At 42.2% G+C, this 14545-nt stretch overlaps 1 protein-coding gene across 1 annotated transcript; it reads left to right on the top strand.

Moving 5' to 3' along the window:
- The first annotated feature begins 778 nt into the window (after window positions 1-778).
- PSMC6 (proteasome 26S subunit, ATPase 6) lies at window positions 779-14187 on the top strand. Its single transcript, XM_065063189.1, has 14 exons — window positions 779-946; window positions 2281-2360; window positions 2721-2760; window positions 2965-3017; window positions 6617-6684; window positions 7125-7239; window positions 8125-8212; window positions 8351-8412; window positions 8504-8627; window positions 8962-9023; window positions 10058-10178; window positions 10277-10357; window positions 12701-12772; window positions 13689-14187. Exons 1-14 carry the CDS (start codon window positions 820-822, stop codon window positions 13805-13807), a joined length of 1212 nt encoding a protein of 403 aa, XP_064919261.1. The 5' UTR covers window positions 779-819; the 3' UTR covers window positions 13808-14187.
- Window positions 14188-14545: the final 358 nt, after the last annotated feature.

The raw sequence follows: 14545 nt of genomic DNA, 5'->3' as shown, positions 1-14545 counted from the left end.
GGTGGGGGAGCCCGTGTACCTGCGGCGCGGCGTTCTGCTCTGGGTCCTCAGCACAGGACACACAGGGACCTGCTGGAGAGGGTCCAGAGGAGCCACAGGAATGACCCGAGGCTGGAACAGCTCTGCTGGGAGGACAGGCTGAGAGAGCTGGGGTGTTCAGCCGGAGAAGAGAAGCTCCAGGGAGACCTTATTGTGACCTGTCTGTGACTAAAAGGGGCTGATAAGAAAGATGGGGACAGACTTTTTAACAGGGCCTCTTGCAACAGGACAAGGGGTGATGGTTTTAGACTAAAGGAGGGGAGATTTGCTCTCTAAAACCACATGAAAGTGCATTGTAGCATAGAGGGTGTTGTTCTCATCTCCCAAGTAACAAGCGACAGGACAAGAGGAAACGGCCTCAAGTTGCACCAGGGGAGGTTGAGGTTGGATCTGGGGAACAATTTCCTCCCAGAAAGGGCTGTGGGGCATTGGAACAGGCTGCCCAGGGCAGTGCTGGAGCCACCACCGCTGGGGGTTGGACAGACGCGGAGATGAGGCTCTCAGGACATGGGTCAGTGCCAGCGCTGGGCTAACGGGTGGACTCGATGATCTTGAGGGTCTTTTCCAACCCAAATGATTCCGTGATAAACATCCGACTCGTATTTGTACACGGGGCAGGCGGCCTGTTCGCCCCGTGCCAATGCGCATGCGCGCCGCATCGTGCCCGCCCCTCCCGCCCCAATCCCTCCGGGACGGCAGGGGGCGCCGCGGAGCGCGGGCCGGGCGGGCGCGGGCGCGCGCGGGGGGCGGGGCGGGCGCGCGGCCCTGCCCCCGGCGGCCATGGCCCTTCCCGGCATTCCCTATGAGCGGCGGCTGCTCATCATGGCGGACCCGAGAGACAAGGCGCTGCAGGATTACCGCAAGAAGCTGCTGGAGCACAAGGAGATCGACGGCCGCCTTAAGGAGTGTGAGCGCCGTCCCGGGGGCCGCCGTCTTGGGGGATCGGCGCTGCTGAGCGCCCGGGGAGCCCTGAGGGAAGGCGGCAGCTGCCGCGCCGCTGCCCGCGCTTCGTCACGGGCCTTGCCGGGCCCCGCGGGCAGCGCCGGCGGCCGCGCTGAGGGGAGGGCGGGCGACGCAGGGCCGGGCTGGAGCGCTGCCGGCCGCGGGGTCAGGGCGTCGTGTGGCGGCTCCAGCACTGTGGCTGTTTTGCTGTCCCCTTGGAGAGCCCCGCGGGGCGCCCCGGGCCCTGAGGACTCTTGTGCGCTGGGGCCTCCGGGGGGGTCAGGCCGGGCCGCTCTTTCCTCAGCCTTTTCCCCCGCGAGGATGTTCTGTCAGCCCTTTTCTCTTATAAGCGTTTTCTGTAATATCGTTCAGGCAGTAGCACGAATGACAGAACCCGAGGGAATGGCAGGAAATGGGCCAGGGGAGGTTTAGGTTGGACATGAGGAAAAGGTGGGTGCTGGACACTGAACAGGCTCCCCAGGGAGGTGTCACAGCCCCAAGCCTGACAGTGTTCAAGAAGAGACTGGACAACACCCTCAGACACACGGTGTGACCTGTGGGGTTGTCCTGTGCAGGGACAGGAGTTGGAACCGATGATCCTTGTGGGTCCCTTCCAGCTCAGGACATCCTATGATTCTATAAGTATCAGTGCTGTACAGAGGCAGTGGTACATTGAATTTAAGCTTTTTAAATTCTGGATTAGCTTTTTATAATCCTTCTGTAGAGTGTTTTCACTAATAAGAGATGCTGCTGTGCTGAGGGTGTGCAGGCCCTGGAGCTGCTGAGTTCCTGGTACTAAAAAACTGTCATAAGACCTTTTTTTTTTTTAATAAGATCAATAGTTTCTCTGGTGGTTTAGATAGAGACAGAATGGAAACTTAAGCTATAACGTAGTAGATACTGGTGTCTAATTATATCTCTCTATTTTATCTTGGCAAAAAGAATAGTCAGCTGCCCCTAGTGTAAATATTTACTACATAAAACACTATCAAGAATTCAACTTTTACTAAATATCTTTAGTTCTCCATTATTTGTACAAGTACTTTACAGCAACACACAGGAGAGTGTGATGGGGTGGACTGTAAACAACATGGTTATTGACATAAATTACTAGTACCTCATTACAGTCAGATGTATTGTGGTTGTGGGGATTTTGTGCTTGCAGGAGGGTGACTCACTGGGGGTGCAGCTCTCCCACTGCCTGCCTCTACCTGCTGCTTTTTTGCTGGTAAGAGTCCTGGTCCTGACTTCTTGCTGGATTGAAAGTTAGCAAAATTCTTTGTTTCTTTCCTTTTCTAGTAAGGGAACAGCTGAAAGAGCTCACCAAGCAATATGAAAAATCAGAAAATGATCTCAAGGCCTTGCAGAGTGTTGGGCAGGTATGTCACAGAAACGAAGTCATAGCAACCTGTGGTGCTGGTTGGCAGTGAACCTGCCTGGAAGCAGCATTTAAGTCCATTTTTTATATGGAGAAGGAGTAAGCGGGAATAGTACAGCGAACAGAAATGGGGGCCTTACCTTCACGAGCAGACACGCCAAGCAAATGGGCTGGAGAGGTTTTCTGTGTTTGTCCTGCTTGACAGAAATGTGTTAAAGAAATAAAAGTGCTGGCAAACAGCATGAAGCAGGAGAAAACCATCAAGCTTGAATTTCTATCTTCCATGTCCTGAAACATGTTAAATGTTGTTTTGCAATGGTAATTTTATCTGTAGGCTAATACTGCATTTATTCGTTTGCAGATTGTTGGTGAGGTTCTTAAGCAGCTAACAGAAGAGAAATGTAAGTACGCTGGGCTGTTACATTCCTTAAAATCTTAAACATAAGCTTTTGTAGTTATAATCTGGCTAAAGATTTGGGGGGGGAAGAATTAGAGTATCACTGACTGAGTATTGGCAGAAAAATATAGTGGCTGTTTCAGCAGCATCATTCAGACCAGTGAATCAAGTAAATTGGATTTTTTTTTCTTTGATCTTCTCTCTCCAGTCATTGTGAAGGCTACAAATGGACCGAGATACGTGGTTGGCTGTCGGCGCCAGGTAGCTGATCTATGTGAATGGTCATTAACATTTTGCTTTAGTCTTAAATATTAGAATTGCTTTTGGTAAAACTGGGTTCTTAATGGGATTAAGTGTTTTCTTTAAGGTTTATATGGCTGTTTTATACTGGTATCTGCTTGCCCTCTCCCTTTGTAGCCAGTAGTTGTGGAACTTCCTTGTAAAGACAAAGCAGTCCAGAACATTCTGGGAACCTTGCGTGTGTTTTATTCGTTTCATTAATTTGAAGTTCTATCTGATTTTGAACTCTCCGAAGATTAATCATGACTGTAAAAATAAATCAACTGTGTAAAGTCTCCGTTGCTGTGTTGTGAACACGGCATGTGACCGCTGCTGTCATAGTGCTGAGCTTTAGATTTAATGTTATATAACCATGTACTTTTATGTATTTTTTTCTAATGCTTTTGCACTCCAATAAATAATTATGGTAGGTAAAGCCCCTGTTCTAAACACTCTGAGGGGTTTTTATTTGTTCTTAATGATCTTAAAAAAAGTCTTGTAACTTCTAGTCCACAAGACAACAACTTTTTTACCTACACTAAATTCTATACAAGTTAGGCACTTTAATGCAGGACCTTGCTCACAGCATGATCCATCTTTTGCTGTAGTCAGCAAGAACCACTAAGAGGTACTCTTTGCTTTTTATTTTTATACAAAAATATAAGGGATCTAGCAAACATGGTTTAAAAACTGCTTGTTGGTTAATTGAGTGCTGAATGTGACGCACTTACAGTAATTGAAACCCGTAGATCGGCTGTTTCTTACCAAAGCTGCCTATTAAGTAGGAATCACAATGCTGAGTGAATGTGTTCTGCAACTGCAGAGCCACTGGGGAGCGAAAGTGAATCTCTGGTTAGGTTTTATTATGCTCATCCCTGACTTTGACAAGTGGAAGCAAAGGAGAATATGTATGAAACGTGAAATCTTAAGGTGTCTCTGAACAGAGAATAGTGACCCCAGGAAAGGATTGTGTATCCTGAGGAGGCAACAGCATATTATGTAGTTGTTTTAATGCACAAGTGTAAGATATTTTAACAGCTGTCACCTCTCAGTGCATCTTGAACTGATTCCTTTATGGTGGAGAAACGTAACTGCAATTGAGCTTTAAACACATCATGATTGTAGCATGTTCTCCTGTGTGAAATATAGGAATTCCTGCAGTTGAAGGAGCACAGGTGTAGTATTGATGTTAGAGGTGCTTTTCTTTGTCTTTCCGAAGAGAAATATGTTCTTTACAGAATTTTGAACTGTTACTGGTTCTGTGTAAAGAAAAAATATTTACAAGACTAACATGCAAATGTTTTGCATATTCTAAGCTTAAGGCTTGTATGTGGAAGTTCAGTTGAAGAGCAACATAATGGAACTCCAACATCCAAAAGTTAACCAGCTCTAGTTAGATGATTCATTCATAATAGTGTTGTTGTGGCTGCAGGAGCCAAGAGGCATTGAGCAAGGGGCAGAGCGAGGAGCGTGCTATAATTTAAAAAGAGAGGCGCGGGGGGTTTCTAGCTGTCAGGAATTCCTGGTGAAGCCCACAATTAACAATACTGAGCAGTGAGCAGAGCTCAGGCAACAAGTATTTTCCTCTGCTGTTGTCTCTCTCAATGGATTGAATATTTTTCAGTAAGCGTTACCTTATCTCCTCCTTTTAGAGACAAAGTATTTGGGGAATAGGGTACTAGTGTGTTAGTTCATGCTGTGTATATACAGATACCCATGACTTTCCTCAAGCATGCTGGTGTGGTATGTTTTACTTGCTTAAAAAATCTGCAAGAATTGCTAGTATTTCAATAGTCCTTAAATGCATAATTTTAAGCTTTATCCCTTTCAAGATATTAGAGTGAAAACTCACTATTTTCTTTCCCCAGAATGAACAAAATATTTTTCTGGTACCTGAGCGTGCATAATTCCACATCAGGGCATGTGAGGTGGTCTTGAGGTTCTGTGTTGGAACAGAGATAAATGCTAAGGAATAAGTTGTGCTTGGATGAGTCAGGTATTGCAGCACTTACTTTTGAGTTTATTCTTGAGTAAAAACACTCACGGATCTTTTAAGATCAAAGATTTGATACCAAAGACAAGAAAAGACAGTATCCATGATTGTTTTCAAAGTGTCAAAATATCAAGGAAAATAATTTCCCATGGAATATTTCAGAAACTAGAAGAACTAGTTTTTGATTGTAGTCCTTGTGGCTGTGCTGTGCTGCTGAGGAAGGGGAGCAATGCTGTGTACATTGAAACAAAATTGTGCATTTCCTAAGGAATTCGAAGTCAAGTGGTTTCTCTTTATTTTCTTCTTGCTGCAGAATAACTTAAATCTACTGGGCAATGATGAATCTGATAGAATTTCAAGCTTTTACAGATTTGTTAAGATTAGGCAGCTAGAAAGAGGTCTTGTTAGTGACCCCAGTGAGGGAGGAATGACAGTTTGATCCTAAACGCTGCTGGAGACTAAAAAAGCCACGTGGGCAGGGGACCTTCTAAATCCCCCAGTGGGGTGATGGAAAGGTTCATGCAGTGCTTGAAAACAGTTGTTGAAATCCCTGTTGCTCAGATGCCATGTCAGTAAAGCTCGGAATAAATAGGCTTCATATTCTTCAAATGTGGATCGAGTATCTCTTTTAAAAAAAGAAAAGAAAATAGAGAAGAAATTAGAGTGGTGCGGTAATCTCTATGATCGTTGTTCAAGGTTGTGTTGCGCAAGCGGTAAGACTGCGCTCCTAGAGCAGATTCCTTAAAAACAAAGCGAGAAATGCAAATTAGTAGTTTTATCCCAGCAGAAGTTAGCAGAATGTACTGGAACAGGATTGCTAATGTGTTCAAAAATCTCATAAAAACGGAGTAAGCAGACAAAAACTGCAGAGGCAGATGATGAGGGCATCTGAGGTAAATGGTAGCAAAAGAATAACAGCAACTGGAACTGGCTGACTTTGAAGATGGGAGGATACAACTTGGTATGTGAAGATGTGCAAATTATAGAAGGCTTGGAAAAAATAGGTTAGGAACATCTATTCGGCCTTTCTGGCAGTGCAAAAATGAGAAGGCCACTGAGTAAAAGGGTGGGAAGTGCAGACTCAAACAGGCAGGCTGCTCTGGGTGTCCTTAAAGGAGGATTGTGCACTTGTTCTGAAACAGCTGGTTCTGTCTGCCTTCGAGCAGGGGGGAGGATTAGATCTCTCAATAATCCGGTTGGATTGACAGCAGAAAAAAAAGAAACAACCAAAAAACACAACACCAAAACAACAACAGCAAAAAAACAACCAAGAAAAAAAAAAATACACAAAAAAACCCCAAACACCCCAAAAATCCCCCAAACAAACAACACCAAACAAAAACCAAAGAAACAACCAAAAATCTCTAGAAAATAGTATTTAATTTCAAATAGTGAGCCAGCTTTTTCCCAGTTTAAATATTCCTAAAAATGGTGTTGAGGGGGACACAGTGCTTGGCATGTAGGTCAGCAGCCTTATTTTTTCTCATGTGTGATTGAGCAAAGAGTGCAAACTCCAGTAAACACCTTGGCTAAAACCAGATGTCATTGTGGAGTGTGGTTCTAATAGAAATACCTTCTTTGTGACTAGCTCGACAAAAGTAAGCTGAAGCCGGGGACAAGAGTTGCTCTGGATATGACCACTCTGACAATCATGAGGTAGGTTTCTGGTCTACAGCTGCTCTTCTGCTCTTCATGTAAAGGGGGAAAAATAGTGATCTGAGTAGCTCACACAAAGGTTTGAGTAATGGGTTCTGTAGTATTTTGTAAATGTGTTCTGTGAGGAGAATAACTTGATGGGAAGAATTATATGTCTATTACATGTGGTTTAAAAATAAATCAGTTGTTCTTTAAAAACATAATTCAGTTGCAACTCAGCACTTGCAGCAGGTTTTTTAAGCTTTTGTTTGTTTGGTTTAGAACTTGAGTCAAGTTTTCTAGGCTTGGAGTTTATTTCACTTTTTCAAAAAACACACTTGCCTTGTTATCAAGGTGGGAGGAGAAGAAACCATTTTCATACTTGCCCTAAAATTTATTGTAATAACTTTGTAAGTGTGTCCTCATGATGACAAATGCCTACTCTTAATTCTTTATTCCAGATATTTGCCAAGGGAAGTGGATCCTTTGGTTTATAATATGTCTCACGAAGATCCAGGGGATGTTTCCTATTCTGAGATTGGAGGGTTGTCAGAACAAATCAGAGAGCTGCGAGAGGTATCCAGTATCTCAAAAACACTTTATTGAATTATGGGATGTGTTCTGACTGTAGTTTTTCAGTGCAAAAATATCTTATTGATGCTTGTCATGAACTATCATGAGACAAGCTGTTTGAGGATTCTATCAGATTAGTGCTTTCTGTGCTTCATTATCTTAGACTACATTTCCTGTCCTGGAAGATAACTTTTAAAGCATTAAAATGCTTTCTGACTTTGCAGTTGTCTTTGTGGCAAACAGTGACGTGATTACAGGGTGCTGGTGTGTTCACACTGAAATAATCCTGTTAGTTTGGGCATCGCTGCTGCGGGCTGTGTGAGCCTGCCCAGGAATGCGGGCGTTTGGAGATGAGCTCGTGCTGCTGCGAGCCAGCTGACTGTAACAGAGCTTGTTTGTGTGCTGTGCATGCACCTTGTAGCAGCAGAGAAAAGCTATTCTATCACCAAAGCCCATTTTTCAAACTGGTTATATCTTATCTTGACTGTTATGGAAGTTTGGATTGAGATTCAAATGAAGAAAAACCCCTAAATAAAAGGAGCCTTTAGGCTAAGGGAGTGCCATAAAGTCAAGTGGGAGGGCGTAGTTAGGATTGACAACCAACAAACCAAACTTTAATTTTGCACAAAAACTGCTAGAATCGCTCTGCATGGCGGTATTAGGACAACAGCAAAATGTGGTTTGAGCAAAGAGTGTCAAGAGAAATGAGTCACTGTGGAACTGAAGTCTGAACAACAAGGGCAGGATTGTGGATCAATCCGTTGGATCAATCTGACATCTTCTTACTTAGCTGTGTCTCATACAAAATATGCTGCACAGATAAATAAGAATACAGGTATCTGGAAAACAGGTTGGCAAGTGTACCATGAGCTTCCTGTCTCTTCACAGGTAATAGAATTGCCACTTACAAACCCCGAATTATTCCAGCGTGTGGGAATTATACCTCCAAAAGGCTGCTTGCTCTATGGCCCCCCTGGTGAGTCTTGTGAAATGGTAACAAATGCGTAGTTGTCACTCTCAGACCTTGTTTGTTCCTTTTCTTTTGTTTTTTTTTGAAGTCACTAGCATGCAGTGTTGGGTTACTTGTTCAACAGCTCGTCTCTTGTCTGTCCAGGTACAGGGAAAACCCTTTTGGCGAGAGCTGTTGCCAGCCAGCTTGACTGCAACTTCCTAAAGGTACTGGAACTTTACTCTTGCACTCGTGCACATGTGCTCTTATCTGTTTGCACTGCTGTCTCTTCACTTGTGTCTTTTTGTCTTTCCAAAGGTGGTGTCAAGTTCGATAGTGGATAAGTACATTGGAGAAAGTGCTCGACTGATCCGAGAGATGTTCAATTATGCCAGAGATCATCAGCCGTGTATCATTTTCATGGATGAGATAGATGCCATCGGTAAGACTCACAGCCTGGAGGATGGCAGAGGCTCCTTTTAACACTGAAATTAGTTATAAGCGACCGTTTGTCTTCTCAAAGGAGAGTGTGCATGCGTGTTTGTTCAGAAAGAACATAATGGGACAGATAGTTCAGCTTCCTCCTGGAGCTGTTAGAGCTGGCGTAGAACCATACCTCTTTGTATCAAAAATATTTATATGAAAAAGCATTCTAAAATGTCTGCATTTAACTCTTTAAACACACCCCTTTTCCCCCATTTTTAAAGGGGTACCTAATTGTCTTTAGACTTAGTATTATATAAAGTATGATAACTGAAGAGTTTGGTTTGCTGCAGGTGGTCGGCGTTTTTCTGAAGGCACCTCAGCTGATAGAGAAATTCAGAGGACTCTGATGGAGGTGAGTGGCTAAATCCTGACTGTGCACTGTACAGTCCACATTAAATGATGATGCAGATGTGAATCTTTACACTATGATCTGCTTGGTAGAACTTTTTCTGAGTTAATAATCTTAGGCTAAAAATAAACCAGATGGTGCTTTTACAAAAGTCAGCTGCACATCCGGATAACTCAGCCATGAATTCAACTTAAAGACTAATTGAAAGAATCTTGAAGATCGCTAATATTATTTGGGATATTTTTCTCACTGTCACTTGACTTTGCTGCTGCTTACTGAATTTTCTTGAGGGTTTGGAGGGCCCCCTCTTTCTTAAGAAAGTGGAGCTTGTTTCTTTTAGTCCCAAAGAGACTTACTCTAGAAACCTTTAGAACAGTTAGAGTTCAATTTTTCAAAACTAGGAGAAATCATTGTGTTTCTTAGTTTCTGTACTAATTGCTCTGGTAAACCAGGTTGCATGTTGAGAATTTTAAAACCGGTGACAATTAAGAATTCCAAAGCTAATGGGAAGCTTCATTGGCCTATGTTTGCAAACAGTTTGCCGTGTTCAAAAGAGTGTGTCTGCCTTACATAAAGAATTAAATCATTGTGATCAAAGAGCAAGTACTTTGAATCTTCACAATGAAACGTCTTCCTATGTGTGTATTAGTATTCTGGAGGCTGCTCTGCAAGTCTAATTTGAATGTCCTGGACTTAGTGCAGTACAATCAAAATGTGTCAGCCAACTGTGGGCTCCTTTAGTACTCGCACTGTTTTCATTGCCTTGTTGTTTTAGCCAAATCTTTCACATTGGAGCTCTGCTTTGCTCAATAACTTTTTCTCTGGGCAAAGCATTTTCAGTGTCTCTCTTAAGCTCTCTTTCATTGCTTATAGAATATGCAGGGCGCTATGGTTTTTCATTAGAAGGCCTGTAGCATTTTTTTCTGATTTCTGTACTGCTTTTTACATCTTGGTGAAAATACGCAGAAAATAAGTACAGTAGATTGCGTGAGGAAGGTTTTGGGTTGTTTAAAAAACACACTTCTGTTTTCTATTAGTTATTGAATCAGATGGATGGATTTGATACTCTGCACAGAGTTAAAATGATCATGGCGACTAACAGACCAGACACGCTGGATCCTGCGCTTCTGCGGCCTGGAAGACTGGATAGAAAAATCCGTGAGTTACTGCTTCACAGTAGCTGGAAGGAGGAGGAAATTATCAATATGAATTGAATTGTGATTTTCTGATTTTATTAAAGCTGTAATTTTTTCTAGATATTGATCTACCAAATGAACAAGCCAGACTAGACATTTTGAAGATTCATGCAGGTCCTATCACTAAACATGGTGAAATAGGTAAGTAGGAAGCTACCTGGATATCCTTCCTACTTCTGTTTGTGAAGTTGGGAAGAGTGTGAGTTGTTATGATGACTCTGCCATTCGAACCCTTACACTGGCCACACAACTTCCTCTCTCTCAGAATTCTGCTCTTTTCTTTTTAATGCGTCCTGAATGAGTTGTTGCCAAGTCTTCCTTTGCAAAGGAAAACACAATATAAACTGTTGTAGCACAGTTGTAAACTGGAAAATCAATGTGATTCTGATCAGGTAGTTTCCTGTTTCTAAAGGAATAGCTTGATCCAAGTAAATGGCATTTTCATTAGCTTCCCCCAAAGAAAGAAATTGTTACTGCAGAAGTCTGAAGACAATAGAGAGTCTTTAAAAGTCATGGAGAGACTTACTGTGGAGTTCGGAGATGGTGTAATGTCAGGGATTGGCTCAAGGAGCATGGACATGAGTCCACCAAGCAACTGTACGAGCAGAGCCCATTTTAGATGACATAAGTAGGCCTTAGTTAGCTTGTCTGTTAGGCCATGGGAAAGGGGGAAAGGAAAAGTACTAACTAAGGCAGGGTCAGGATATCCTTGAAGAGATAAGAGTCAGAAGAATGCGGGATGCGCATAGCTAGCTAAACCCAAGTAGGTGGAGTAAGTAAATGTAACCTTTTAGTGCTTAGCCTATTAGATAGAGACAAGTATGCATAATTATGGTATTTGGTATAAATGCACGCTATCTCAGGCAATAAAGTTGAATCATGCTTTATCACTCACATTGAGTCGGCCTGCATGTTTTCCTCAGCTGCGTACTCGCAGTGTAATGAAAATCTCATTGCCCGAAACAACACTTGTTTTTCGTTAGTGGTGTAGAGGGCTCTCTCCAGAGCATAAGGGGGAGAAGTATCTACCAGATAAAATGAGGAAGGTTTATTTAATGGCAGTGTTACTCCAAGCTCACCAGAGGCTTAGTTGCACAGAGACACTTCACAGCTTTCCTCAAGAAAACTTATTGTGATTTTCCTTTAAAATGACGTTGGCTGCCTTTTATTTCAGTAAGGCCCCACAGTTCCCAGCCCCGTGCCGCCCACCCCCGCCTCTTTGCTGACACAAGCTATTCACGCAGTACAATCTGGATGGTGGAACTGATCTCGTTCACCATCTGGCTGCATAAACAGCTGCAGCTCAGGAGCAGGAATGAGCTGGGGGAGGGCCGGAGGGATGAGGATTGCCTTTCTTAGCAGCAGCCTTGGCTTAAACATACATGCACGCGACTATAGTCTAAGATAGAGAAGCTCCAAAGCAAATCATGAACCTGGGGTAAAGCATGTCATCCTTTCCCTCATATCATCGGGCACTGAAGGGGAGGCAGGGTAGGATCATCTTTATATCATTTAGCAAGGTGAGCTGTCAGATGGGTACTTGCTAAATTTCTGAACGTGTTGTGGGAAGACTGTGATGCTCAGCTTTGAGACTGACAGGAATTCCCGAACTTATTGGCAAGATGGGGTGTGAATTGCATTAAAATCCTGAGATACTGACCTATGCCAGCTTCCAACATGAGATTCTCCAGCTCTGGTACTGGAGCCAACTGAAGACTTTAAATTTACCAAACTTTGTGATGTTTGACATTACTTTGTCCCCTCACTACTCTCTAATTACGGGGAGACTTGTTTGTAGCACGTTGTGCTACCTGGAATTAAAATACAGTTAAAGAATTTCTAGTCTCTAGGGCTTTTTGGATTCTTAAGATAAAAACTAGCAGTTCAAATGTTTTGAATTTCATACAGAAGGTAAACTGTTTTGAAAAGTTTTGCTGAAAGTTGATAATTTCTTTTAATAAGCAGCCTTGCATAAAATCAGAAATTGCTTGGAGGCTCAACAGACACAGCATTTAGGAGCTCTGACTATAGCCACTTTTTTAGTAAATATATGTGCATAAAAAATCAAGCTCGATATATCAAGACATTAAATGCCTTTAGTAGATGCATTTGTTGTAAGTGGAAAGGGACTGAGTTACGATCACTTGGAGATAAGTTTTCTGGTTTTTTCACGTCATTTAAATGATAAGAACATCGCCTTGCTGGAGCTTTTCTTACATTTCACGTTGATGCTTGTAACCACAAGTTAGTAACTTTGGGATTTAATTATATAATATGAACTTTTGGCTGCAATATGTTTCTGTTTTAATGAAAGGGGTAATAACAGCTGAAGATTTCAGTTAATTTAATTTAGCAGTCTAGTGGACAGCTATCTATTTGCACTGAAATTAAATTCTTTCTTTGTTAGGTGGGTACATATTTCATTGGCATCCGTAACGGGAAGTGTGAATTTATTTCTAATTGGCATTTGTGTTTTACGACTAGATTATGAAGCAATTGTGAAGCTTTCAGATGGCTTTAATGGAGCAGACTTGAGAAACGTCTGTACCGAAGCAGGTATTTTCTTAACTCTTAATTTTGACATGCTAAGTCTTGGTAAATGCTAAACACTTGAGCTGTTTTCTAATACTTCTGTCAGTGGATTAAAACCACAAGGTCAAAATTGTTCTGCTGGAACACAGCACTTGTTCACTGCTGCTCAATTTTTCATGTTCCTTAAGGGCTGGATAGCATTTAATGAATGGAAATGTTAGGAGCAAAATGCCAGAACAGTTGTGTATTTCACAGTGTGTCACATCTGTCCAGCAGCAGCGTGGTGATAAGCCCTGAAGCTTAGACAGAACAACTTGAACAAAATCTCTTTTATTTCTTCCCAGTATCCTTATGACCTTTAGAGTCATGCAGAGCTTGATTCTTGACATCCTCCCTCTGAGGTTACAGACAAGTCTCTTAGGAAGTCCATAGATAAATGGGTTCAGCACCATGAGAGGAAAAACTAGCCATACTATTTCTGAGCTAGAGCTGGCCCCAACCACTTACTGGCTGAGTATCGTGACATGTCATGCTATCTCTGAAGAAATACATTCCAGAAACAGCAATGATTTTGCAGAGAATCCAATTCTCCTAGTACCAGGATGACTGGAGAGCTAATACTTTTTTATGCTTTTTCCATATGATAAATTCATTGCATGCTTAGAGTTTGCCTACATGGAAAGGCTGAGTAACACAGTAATGACACACTTGGAGTTTAAAACAAGGTATACATTTCTTAGTGATCACCTAGTTCAGGAAGACGTTTGGATTCTTCACTCCTCTTCCCAACATCCAGGAGTTGCATGTAACAGTCTACATGCAGACAGCCTAAGGTGGATCTGTTTTCACTTTAATTTGAGTGAATCTTTGTATCAGTCTTCTCAGTATTGTTGCTGCAAGGAGCACCAGTTGATTCTTGCTGTTGAATTATTCTTTGCAGGTATGTTTGCAATCCGTGCCGATCATGACTTTGTAGTTCAGGAAGACTTCATGAAGGCTGTTAGAAAAGTGGCCGATTCTAAGAAGCTGGAGTCCAAGCTTGACTACAAACCTGTTTAAATTAATGATATAATTTGTGATTGACTCTACACCTCATACTGGGTTAATGTATAAAAAAAAAGAGAGAGAAATAATGTACCTCTTGATTATTATTGTAAGGTGTTTGTGTAACATGTAGCTAGTAATTTGGTAACACTAGTTGCAAGTTGGCTACAGAAGTGCATTTTCTGTACAATTCTGAAATAACAATATTCATTGCAGTCCAGACTAAGTAAAATGTGTGGAGATGCGTTCTCTTAGCAGTTCTGGTGTGAAGTTATAAATGTGCCTGAATGGGTTAGCAGACTTCAAGAAAGTCGGTTTGTTTCTTGACTTTTTTTATATCAGTAAATTGCCCTACCCCAAACAGTTTATGAATAAAACTTGTTTAAATCTGCTTATCCTGGTGTACCTTCTCTGTAACTCTTGAAAAGAGATGAATTACGTGTCTGCAGTATTTGAGGAGCAACTTTTCTCTGGTGTAAGGATTGCACTGGAGTCCTTTGCTTTTCATACTAATTGGAGACAACCTTTCCCTCAGAAGAGGGCAAGTGGTATTTATTCCTTCGCTGTTGAAGTCCAGGAAGAGCCTTCAGCTGAACTAGCCTTTAATTATTGCAAGAAGTAAACAAGCCTTTTAAAATGTTTGCTGTCTTCCCGTGTGCTAGGACAACTCCTATCCTGAATGCCACTTATAAACAAATGCATCTAAGTGGAGGTGGAGAAACTGATAGCAGTTTGGTATGTAAGAGTTTTGAT

This window comes from Columba livia, chromosome 5 (assembly GCF_036013475.1).
Source record: "Columba livia isolate bColLiv1 breed racing homer chromosome 5, bColLiv1.pat.W.v2, whole genome shotgun sequence".
Taxonomy (NCBI): domain Eukaryota; kingdom Metazoa; phylum Chordata; class Aves; order Columbiformes; family Columbidae; genus Columba; species Columba livia.
This window is presented reverse-complemented; position numbering and strand designations above follow the sequence as displayed.